Consider the following 12,240-nt stretch of genomic DNA (forward strand, 5'->3'; position numbering starts at 1 on the left):
GCTGTGACTTGACAGCTGATATCAAGCCCAGGGATTAGTAATAGAGAGGCGTCTAACACACACACACACACAAAAAAATGTTTATGTCAATAAAAACCCCACACATGCCCTCATTGATCAATTTAGTCCTTTAAAAAAATCCTTGAAGACTTAATCCAAAGATGTAATGTCCAGCAACATCCATTGAATCCTATAGAGCCTCATTCTCAAAACGAGAATGGTGAGTGGCAGGCACAGAATTTCTCAGAAATTCTGTGCATGCCAATGATCGCAAGTGACTTGTGGAGCCTTGTTTTCAGAATGAGGATCCATTAGATTCAATGGATGTCATGTCATGGGACATTACACCAATGGATTACGTAGGAATTTAAAGGATTTTTTTAAATTAATAAATTGGTGAATGAGGGAGTGGGTGGGGTCTTTATGCAAATAAACTATTTTTTGTGGGGTTTTTTACTGGTGTATAGAAAATACAGGCCATAAGTATGGAAACAACCTGGGAGGGCCATAAGCATGGATACACCCTACCGTTTGTGGTATATTAGTACATGGGAGGGGCAAAACATTTTGAGGCCGGGTGATGCCCATGGTGGCCATCTGCAAAGCCGCTATTTGGATTTTTACTTTTTTTTATCATGGTGTATCCATACTTATGGCCCACCCTGTAGTAGTGATCTAAGCATCTTGTCAACTGCTAGGAGGAGTCAGAAATTAACCCCTTGTTATCACTCTATGGCAACACGGTCAGTGCTGTCCAACATTGGGCTTTATTAGATTGAGGTTGACTTCTATGGATCTCCTTAACGACTGACGAATGACACTAACTTAAAAATGCACTCACCCATAACATTAAGGCTAAATCTTCTGCTTTTGTCGCCTGCTGAATTGGAAGCAATGCAAACATATGTTCCTGTGTCGGATACCATTGCACCATTAATATGAAATGTTTGACCCTCATTTCTGAGTCTATGATGACTTTCCAAATGCAAAAGTTGACTGAACTTTACCCATGTCAGCTGTGGTGCAGGATTTCCTGAGTAAAATTTAGGGACATATTTCAATACACATTCACAGACAATTTAAATAGAGACACAGGAAATAAATGCTCAATTTTCAGATCTATGAAAAGAAGAATGCAGCAAATACCTTTTAATTGTTAACATAATGATAAACTGTTTATATGTGCGCACGACATCGATAAGAAATGTGCAGGTATGGCTGCCTTTACTGTAATTATATTAAGATAATGAAAGAAAGACCATGCCTTCTACAGAAGATGCATCCAATTCAGTAAATTAGATTATTGATTCTCTGATGTATTATTTTTAGGGATGAGCGAATGTATTCGCCACTATTCGGTATCCGATGGATAACAGGCTATTCGCACCATTCGGTATCCAACGAATAAAACAACATCCACTCCGATACTTTCATTTTCATTTTTACTTCCTGGCACCTGTTTTCCAGCCAATGAACACATCTGATGTTGCTTGCCCTCACAGTAACGCCGCAGCTATCTTTGTTGTGGTGTTACTGTGATTGGCTTGGCCGCACAGCGTCATAGGGGCTATATAAGCCAGCTGCCATTTTGTGAACACGCAGTGATATGGAGCTGGCGGTGTACATAGACTGTATTGTGTGCGGGAGAGCGTTTGTAGATCCATCTAATAAATAGTCCTTTTAAGGGCTGAACACAGTGTCCAGTATCTGCTAGCAGCTCCATAAACCGCTTTTTTGACAAACAGAACGCAGTTCTTTCGGTCTCTCTCTCTCTTTGTCAGTCTCTCTCTCTCCCCCCCGCTCTCATACTCACTGATCACTGACCGATCATCGGCACAGTGCTGCACAGCTGTCACAAAGCTCCCGCGGCTTCTCCAGTTTTTGAAAATGACAGCCGCTCATTATTCCCTCTCATATTCCCTGCTATGTTAATCATTGGGGGTGTCTCATAGACACCTGCCATGATTAACCTAGCACTTAGTGGCAGCTATGAGGCTGCCATTAACTCCTTATTACCCCGATTGCCACCGCACCAGGGCAATTCTGGATGAGCCGGGTAGAGTCCTGGGACTGTCACATCTAATGGAGGTGGCAATTCCGTTTGGCTGTTGGCTGATATTTTTAGGCAGGGGGGCCATTACGTGGGGCTCCCTATCCTGAGAATACCAACCTTCAGCCATGTGGCTTTACTTTAGCTGGTATCAAAATTGGGGGGGACCGCATGCCGTTTTTTTAGAATTATTTATTTATTTTACTGCACTACATAGACGCGCCCACCGGCGGCTGTGATTGGTTGCAGTGAGACAGCTGTCACTCAGTGTGGGGGCGCATCTGAATGCAACCAATCATAGGCGCCGGTAGGTGGGGGGAAGCAAGGAATACGAGATGGAATAATGAGCGGCCGGCATTTTCAAAAGCTGGAGAAGCCGCCAGAGCAGTGTGACAGCTGTGCGGCACCGTGCCGGTGATCGGTCAGTGATCGATGAGTATGAGAGGGGGGGTGGGAGAGACTGACAAACAGAGAGAGAGAGAGAGATACCAAAAGACCTGCATTCTGTTCGTCAAAAAAGCGATTTGGTTTGACAGCAGTTCTGGCGACTATGTAAAAGCCGCGTACTGCTCTGAGCACATTATTCCAAGACATCAGAAATGCAGTCACACACCTTCTACAGAGTCTGCCCATACTGTTTTTGCCTTTTCCCATCCATTTTAGCCTTTTCCTCAGTCACCACAGCTCACCGTTAGGTCCAACATGAAATTATTCGTGTTTCCCATAGACTTACATTGGGCGTCGAATATTTGCGAATACGCGAATAGCAGCGACCTATTCATCGGATATTCGTCGAAGGTGATATTTTGGTATTCGATCATCCCTAATTATTATTCTATCTAGTTTTAGAGTCCATGCACACTGCATTACCCCTGTACTGCAGGATGTGGTTTCCTATATTAGAAGGACTTTACATGTCTTCATATGATTACCATTGAGGCAATGTATTTGTCCCTAGAAGCAATGCAGGGTAAAATATTCATGTAATATGGATGTGATAGGGCCTGCTTATATACAGTGTGCCTCAAAAAGAAGAAGGCACAAACATAGAAAGTGAGACCATGAAAATCCTCTCTGCCAGTGGATGTCACCATGATTAAATGACAGTAATGAATAAGGTATAAAGGTCATCTCCATCATTATACAGAATTTTTTTCAGATTTTTATTTGCTTCCAAAATGCAAAATAAAAACTTTCTAAATCTTCAGTATTGAAAAATTTCTACAATTTTACTGCTGCAAAGTGTCTGTAAATCAATGAAATAATTAAAATATCAGCTTGCCACATAAAAAACAAGCCTGCCACATAGTTCCATTAATGGAAAAGAAAAACATGATAGGTCTTGGAAAAAAACCCCTCCGTATTGGAGTTGGGAGGACATTTTTTGGCTTCCAGTCTCATTAGAGTATTGTGTCCTTCTTTGGATTTACATTACAGTAAATCAGGTTGTTACTATACAACTATGTAATGAAATAAAATAAAGGAATAAAATGTAGTAATGTTACCTGTTACTTCACATGACAGAGTGACATCACTTTTCTCTTTTACCTTGAGGTCTTCCAGAGTATTTCCTGTAAATCTTGGTGGCACTAGATATGAATATACACGTTACAGAAACTGCATGTTATATGATGATAAAATGTATAGAAAATAGTCTAGCTGGAATATACTGGATATGAAGAGTTTATAAAATTACAGTTATGGAAATGGTAAACTACAGTTAGGTCCAGAAATATTTGGACAGTGACACAATTTTCGCGAGTTGGGCTCTGCATGCCACCACATTGGATTTGAAATGAAACCTCTACAACAGAATTCAAGTGCAGATTGTAATGTTTAATTTGAAGGTTTGAACAAAAATATCTGATAGAAATTGTAGGAATTGTACATATTTCTTTACAAACACTCCACATTTTAGGAGGTCAAAAGTAATTGGACAAATAAACCAAACCCAAACAAAATATTTTTTTTTTCAATATTTTGTTGCGAATCCTTTGGAGGCAATCACTGCCTTAAGTCTGGAACCCATGGACATCACCAAACGCTGGGTTTCCTCCTTCTTAATGCTTTGCCAGGCCTTTACAGCCGCAGCCTTCAGGTCTTGCTTGTTTGTGGGTCTTTCCGTCTTAAGTCTGGATTTGAGCAAGTGAAATGCATGCTCAATTGGGTTAAGATCTGGTGATTGACTTGGCCATTGCAGAATGTTCCACTTTTTTGCACTCATGAACTCCTGGGTAGCTTTGGCTGTATGCTTGGGGTCATTGTCCATCTGTACTATGAAGCGCCGTCCGATCAACTTTGCGGCATTTGGCTGAATCTGGGCTGAAAGTATAACCCGGTACACTTCAGAATTCATCCGGCTACTCTTGTCTGCTGTTATGTCATCAATAAACACAAGTGACCCAGTGCCATTGAAAGCCATGCATGCCCATGCCATCACGTTGCCTCCACCATGTTTTACAGAGGATGTGGTGTGCCTTGGATCATGTGCCGTTCCCTTTCTTCTCCAAACTTTTTTCTTCCCATCATTCTGGTACAGGTTGATCTTGGTCTCATCTGTCTATAGAATACTTTTCCAGAACTGAGCTGGCTTCATGAGGTGTTTTTCAGCAAATTTAACTCTGGCCTGTCTATTTTTGGAATTGATGAATGGTTTGCATCTAGATGTGAACCCTTTGTATTTACTTTCATGGAGTCTTCTCTTTACTGTTGACTTAGAGACAGATACACCTACTTCACTGAGAGTGTTCTGGACTTCAGTTGATGTTGTGAACGGGTTCTTCTTCACCAAAGAAAGTATGCGGCGATCATCCACCACTGTTGTCATCCGTGGACGCCCAGGCCTTTTTGAGTTCCCAAGCTCACCAGTCAATTCCTTTTTTCTCAGAATGTACCCGACTGTTGATTTTGCTACTCCAAGCATGTCTGCTATCTCTCTGATGGATTTTTTCTTTTTTTTCAGCCTCAGGATGTTCTGCTTCACCTCAATTGAGAGTTCCTTAGACCGCATGTTGTCTGGTCACAGCAACAGCTTCCAAATGCAAAACCACACACCTGTAATCAACCCCAGACCTTTTAACTACTTCATTGATTACAGGTTAACGAGGGAGACGCCTTCAGAGTTAATTGTAGCCCTTAGAGTCCCTTGTCCAATTACTTTTGGTCCCTTGAAAAAGAGGAGGCTATGCATTACAGAGCTATGATTCCTAAACCCTTTCTCCGATTTGGATGTGAAAACTCTCATATTGCAGCTGGGAGTGTGCACTTTCAGCCCATATTATATATATAATTGTATTTCTGAACATGTTTTTGTAAACAGCTAAAATAACAAAACTTGTGTCACTGTCCAAATATTTCTGGACCTAACTGTATATAGTGTGGATTGTTTAATTTGGAAAAAGAAGTTTATCGCATGAGTAACTGAACTGGAGATGATAATGATGTTGGAAATTATCAGAATCGATGACCCCGCAGGTCCCTTCCATCTCTGACATTCTATGGTTCTACGAGAACGTGGGGTCAGGAACGGATTTCTACCACAAGAAGAAACAAATCATTTACCTAGTACATTTAACTGGAAGTTTTTGCTTTTCTCTCCAGCAGCATTTGAAACCACACAGCGGTATCTCCCAGCATCCGAAAGTGCAGTATGTAAAAAGCGCAGGATCATACCACCTAAGACATGAAAATAAATGCATTTGCAAATAAATTAAAAATTACAGTATTTTTTGTCTCATGAAAAAACATAGACGTACATAGCACCATAGATTATAATATGATATGCGCTGTAGTCATGTTGACAATAAGACATTGCTGTGCACATGTGTGACGCCCTGGCGCCGCCAAGTGGTCACACAGAGTAGGCCCCCGCATAACACCTTCCCTCACAGGGTTACATCTAGCCAACAAAATCCTAGTCACCGGCCCAGGGTAGGAAAGGCACAGGCGGGACCAGGCAGATGGAGAACGCCCACCTAGGGGGTCTAGAGAACCCGGGGCGGGAAAAGAGTCAGTTGAGTTTTGTTTTAGTTTTCAGTTGGAGTTGAGTGGAGCAGGAGGAGAAGAGAAAGTGAAGCTCAAGTGCAAAGTCAGAGAGCAGACGCGTCGGGGTTGGAGCCCCGGCGTATTGGCTAGGTGGCAGACGGTGGACCGTGTCTGTCAGGAGACGGCAAGATGGCAGCCGGAGATCTGAGGTGGACCGGGACAGTACTGACACTGGAGAACCGACCCAGAAACCGTGCACAGAGGGGGTACTTGGACCCTGAAGCAAGGACCGGAACCAATGGCCTAGCTAATTAACCAATTGAGGGCAGAATTATAGGTCCTGTCCCAACCAAAGTCCCAAAAGCAGACAACCACCCACCGAGAGGGATAGGGCATCCGCCAGGGCCCGGTAGATCCCAAGGTTCAGCGTCAGCAGGCAAGGCTCCCAACAAAAGTTCCGGGAGCGGACTCCCATGTTCCACACCGGGAAGTCCACCATACCAAAACACAGTGCAGAGGAAAGTGACACAGACCATCACCCCGGGTGAGGGACCAGAATACACCCGGCCGCGGCGGCAGGCCACCAGCACTTTGGTTAACCATTGGACTTGCGTGATTCATTCAATGGTGAGAAAAACTGAGATTCCCCGGTCTGACCGGGCGCGCTGGCCCCTGCCATCTCCATCCCCAGCACAGAGACACCGGGCCCCGGGGCAACCATGCCTACCCACGGAGGGGTTAACATCCAGCTGCCATTGCATCGCCCCCGGGTGCCCCACAACAGCAGCGGTGGTGCCAAATCTCACCACACACCATGGGTGGCGTCACAGAGTGTCTACGGCAATTCCCGTACAAATACGTCCCCTTTTATTTGAAGTGCTCGCGTGACCCCCGGGTCTGGAGAATCCCTCGAGCCACACTGCGAATCCGGATCCTAGCAGCCCAGCTGATGGCACGGGGGCGGCACACATGTTCTGTCTTATGTCCCTTTTTTTCATGCTGCAGGGTTGAGAAACCCTGAAGCTGATAAAATCAGTAATTTCAATGATTTCCATGAGAGAGAGAAAGAGAGAGATAAAGAGAGAGAAAGAGGGAGAGAGAGAGAAAGAGTCACCACTTGTCATAAGCTGAGAGGTACATAAGGTCCCTAAAAGAACTTTCAGAGCCCAAATTGTGCCCCCAATATGCCATAACCCTGATTCCCTCCCACCACACTTACTGTATTTCTCTTGCTTTGGCAACACTAATTGTATTTTGCCAATAAAGCATATTTGAATTTGAATTTTAATTTGAGAGAGAGAAAGAGAGAGAGAAAGAGAAAGAGAGAGAGAGAAAGAGAGAGAGAAAAAAAAGACAGAGAGTGAGAAAGAAAGACAGAGAGAGAGAAAGAAAGAGAGAGAAAGAGTGAGAGAAACAGAGAGAGAGACTGGGAGAGAAGAGAGAAAGAGAGAGAGAAAGAGAGAGAAAGAGAGAGAGAGAACAAGAAAGAGAAAAAGAAAGAGAGAGAGAGAAAGAGAGATATTTTTCTTGCTTTGGCAACAGTAATTGTATGTTGGTCCTGCCAATAAAGCGTATTTGCATTGGAATTTGAATTTGAGAGAGAGAGAGCATTTGTTCAGCCAGACACTGTTTTACCCCATCTGAGCATGCTCTGTTTAAAGGAATGGAATCCGTCACTGGATTCCATCATAGGACGGATCCTGCGCCCGTAGGCTTCCATTCTAAAAGATGACAGATGGGGACGGATCCAGCGCTGTCCGTTTTTATGAAGGTGACAAAAAACGTTCCTCTGGATGTCACTTTCATCGGCCGCACAGACATTTTTCGACGGATCCGTCATTCGATGGATGCACGTCAGGCCATCCGTCACAATCTGTCGCTAATACAAGTCAATGTGAAAAAAACATCCAATGCTGGATCCGTTTTTTTCACGTTTCGACGGAGTGCGACTGATGGCAAAAAACTGATGTGTGAAAGGGGCCTTTAAGTGGCTTTTGCCTGGAAAAGCACCACGCATAAAAGGAAGTGAGAATATAGCCTGAAGGATACTTCTCATAGCTTAGCAAGTAATGGATGTGTATCATAGGAAAAGTCAGTATTTATTTATTTGAATTTTTTTTATATTGTGTTTAATAAAAACTAATGAAAATTAAAATTATTCATTGTTCCCAATAGTATACAAAATATATAAATACAGTATATATATATATTCAGCATGTGAGGTTTGGTAATTGGTGAGCAGCTTGACCTACCTGACATTACTTGGAGACTTTGATCAGAGGTAATAGGATAGTCATCTTTGTACCATGTTATTTTGGGTGGAGGAATACCTGAAACTTCACACGTAAGGGTCACTGGATTTTTCTCTACAACACTTACATTTTCATGTTCCCGAAATCTTCCAGAAAAATCTGGTGGAACTTAAAATACAAACATATTATTAGCATACAGCTTTCATTCTAGAACTATTCTGCCTTCCATTAAAGGGCTTTTCAAGATCTAATGCAAAAATCTCCAAAAATGTATGTAATACTGAGATGTTTAGCCTTGAGGTTAGATCCTGGTGGTGGACATTTCTTTGTCAGTTGCCATCAGTTTTTGGCTTATCTGAGGGTGGTTGGGGATTCAGGGAGAACGATAGTGCATCACCCACTCACTAGTATGATTAGCGGTCCACATTGAATTGCTGAACAAGAATAAGAGCATGATGTGAGTAGTGCCGAGTTGAGTGTGAAGGAAGTTGTCTCATCCAATCTCACTCCACTATACCATGTACTCAGCAGTGCAGTGCCATTGTACAGGAATGTAAAGCAGTATGTGGGCAATATGAAACCATAAGAGACCAGCTCCTGCTGCAATGATTGTATAGCAATGTAAAGGCAGAGCTGGCAACTGTTTTGTTTCCACACAACAGATCAGCACTATAACTGTATAGTAGAACAAGTAAGTACGTAAGTAGGATTGATGCAATAATTCAAGCAAAAGGAGCCCCGACCAAGTATTGAGGCATTTACTGTACAGACTTTTCAGTAGGTGCCAGCATTTATGAGTGTAAAATAATTTTTTCAGTTGGTCTTATATAATATTCTAATTTTCTGAGATAATGACTTTTGGGTTTTCATTGGCTGTAAGCCATAGTCATCAACATTACCAGAAATAAACACATGAAATAGATCACTCTGTAATGACTATATAATATATGTTTCCCTTTTTGTATTGAATTACTGAAATAAATTAATATTTTGATGATATTCTAATTTATTGGTATGCACCAGTATTAGGTCTCTAATCAGTGTGAGGTGATTACTAATTGTTACCCAAAATAAGACCATCTATTGGGCAAGTTAATCCAAAAGCTAAGAAAGCAAAACTGTCTCAAACAGTTGAGACAAGTGAACAATGTGAGCCCGGAGTTGAAAGGAAATGGGTGAGACAGGCTGAATCAAAGTATTACATTTATTTTAAACTGTGCATCACAGTGACGGATGAGGTGACTGGCCCATTACCTGTGCACCTTTTATTTTTAACTTGTTCCTCTATATATAACCTGATTGTATATGCCTATGAATTTACATCTGTGATTTTGTCTCTGATACGTGTAGAAACAAAGATCTCTCTCTTAATGACATTTAGTTTCTCAACAGTGCTTTTTTTAACCCTTTCCTCACAAGCAATGCATCTTGACAGACATGATGTTGAGATCAGGGTACTAAAGAGCAATCACTTCAAGGACTCATTGTTCTTATTTAAGGCCACGTCTCACTAAGCAACATCGCTAGCAACATCGCTGCGAAGGCACGACTTTTGTGATGTAACAGCGATCTTGCTAGCGATGTTGCTGTGTGTGACATCCAGCAACAACCTGGCCCCTGCTGTGAGGTCGCTGGTTGTTGCTGAATGTCCTGGACCATTTTTTAGTTGTTGCTCTACTGCTGTGAAGCACACATCGCTGTGTGTGACAGCGAGAGAGCAACAACTGAATGTGCAGGGAACAGGGAGCCGCCTTCTGCGGACGCTGGTAACAAAGGTAAATATCGGGTAACCAAGAAGCCCTTTCCTTGGTTACCCAATATTTACCTTCGTTACCAGCGTCCACTGCTCTCACGCTGTCAGTACCGGCTCCCTGCTCCCTGCACACATAGCCAGACTACACATCGGGTAATTAACCCGATGTGTACTCTGGCTAGGAGTGCAGGGAGCCAGCGCTAAGCGGTGTGCGCTGGTAACCAAGGTAAATATCGGGTTGGTTACCCAATATTTACCTTAGTTACCAAGCGCAGCATCGCTTCCATGCGTCGCTGCTGGCTGGGGGCTGGTCACTGGTTGCTGGTGAGATCTGCCTGTTTGACAGCTCACCAGCAACCCGCGTAACGACGCTCCAGCGATCCCTGCCAGGTCAGGTTGCTGGTGGGATCGCTGGAGCGTCGCTAAGTGTGACGGTACCTTCACACTGAAAATAGTTCTTAATGACATTGGCTGTATGTTTGGAGTATTTGTCCTGTTGCAGAAAAAATTTGGAGACACCTCCCTGATAGTATTGTGTGATTGATAAGTATGTTCTTTTTTTTGCTCAGCATTGATGATACCAATAAATAGTGGACTGTAGATGCAAAGGTTGGCAGCAGAATAAAGACATATTATGCTTACTTTGCTTAAAAGTCGTAGGCTATCCAGCACTGTCACCAGCTCAGAAATCACCACAATCAGTGAGACCCAGCCACACACATCTACTGGTCAGAAAGGTCTAGCCAGAAATGGATTCATGGAAAAATTGCAGCATTGAAACAAGGCCAAGTGACTCAACTATGCATGAAAATATGGTAACATGGGTACAGAAATTTGAAGAAATGCTCTCTTCACATGTCTGATAGCTCTGATTTTGTATAAAAGAGCTCCAAGAGTTAACATCTGAAGGTGGTGTCACACATAGCGACGCAGCAGCGATCACGACTGACGACCTGCCTTATCAGGATCGCTGCTGCGTCGGTACATGGTCGCTGGTGAGCTGTCAAACAGGCAGATCTCACCAGCGACCAGTGACCAGCCCCCAGCCAGCAGCGACGCAGGGAAGTGATGCTGCGCTTGGTAACTAAGGTAAATATTGGGTAACCAAGCAAAATGCTTCGCTGGTTACCCGATATTTACCTTGGTTACCAGCGCACACTGCTTAGCGTTGGCTCCCTGCACTCCTAGCCAGAGTACCCATCGTGTTAATAAGCAAACCTTTGCTTATTTACCCGATGTGTACTCTGGCTACGCGTGCAGGGAGCAGGGAGCCAGCACTGGCAGCGTGAGAGCGGTGGACGCTGGTAACTAAGGTAAATATCGGGTAACCAGCGAAGCACTTTGCTTGGTTACCCGATGTTTACCTTGGTTACAGCTTACGGCAGGCTGCCAGAAGCCGTCTCCCTGCTCCCTGCTCGCTTCAGTTCATCGCTCTCTCACTGTCACACACACAGTGGGAGAGCAACGTCCAAAAAATGAAGCAGGACATTCAGCAACGACCGGCGACCTCACAACAGGGGCCAGGTCGTTCCTGGATGTCACACACAGTGACAGCGACGGGACGTCGCTGCTACGTCACAGAAAATGGTGACTTAGCAGTGACGTCGTTGTCGCCATTGCTGTGTGTGACACCACCTTTAGTCAGGTGAACAGGTGTTCTTATATTATCTTATCTTATCTTATCGATGGGCCCATAGGAATTTGGCTAACTGAGTTCTTTGGTTCATTACGTAAACCAATTTGCAATTCTTGGTTTTAATTGAATTGAATATTTTGTATATTGAATATTCATGTATATCTGCAAACAGTGAACTTCTAGCTTGTAGAAGCAGCTACTGATTGTAATTGTTTTGAGCTATATAAGTATGTTTTACACATAAATTAAAGGAGGGAACTGATAAAAACATTATATAGCTATTATAATACATATATATAGTTGTCCCAGGCCAAATGTGTAGATAGAAAAAGTAAGGGTCCTAGGACAGAGCCTTGAGGGACGCCAACAGAGAGATGGCGGGATGAAGAGGTTGTGTGAGAGTGGGACACACTGAAAGTGCGATTTGAGAAGTATGAAGAGATCCAAGAGAGGGCAAGATCTCTGACACCAAGGGAAAAGAGGGTCTGTAATAGGAGGGAGTGGTCAACGGTATCGAAGGCTGAGGACAGGTCTAGAAGTAGGAGTATAGAGAAGTGCTTGTTAG

The 12,240-nt window shown here is 43.3% G+C and overlaps 1 protein-coding gene across 1 annotated transcript in view; it reads right to left on the minus strand.

The window, feature by feature from the left end:
- Positions 1-12,240, minus strand: part of HMCN1 (hemicentin 1) — a 921,797-nt gene that overhangs the window by 452,865 nt on the left and 456,692 nt on the right. The window contains exons 46-49 of the mRNA XM_075322013.1: positions 8,287-8,454; positions 5,612-5,725; positions 3,556-3,639; positions 842-1,033 (exon numbers count right to left, since the gene is read on the minus strand). Coding sequence (XP_075178128.1) covers positions 842-1,033; positions 3,556-3,639; positions 5,612-5,725; positions 8,287-8,454 — 558 coding nt within the window. The remainder of the gene's footprint in view (positions 1-841; positions 1,034-3,555; positions 3,640-5,611; positions 5,726-8,286; positions 8,455-12,240) is intronic.

Source organism: Anomaloglossus baeobatrachus, chromosome 8, assembly GCF_048569485.1.
Source record: "Anomaloglossus baeobatrachus isolate aAnoBae1 chromosome 8, aAnoBae1.hap1, whole genome shotgun sequence".
NCBI lineage: Eukaryota > Metazoa > Chordata > Amphibia > Anura > Aromobatidae > Anomaloglossus > Anomaloglossus baeobatrachus.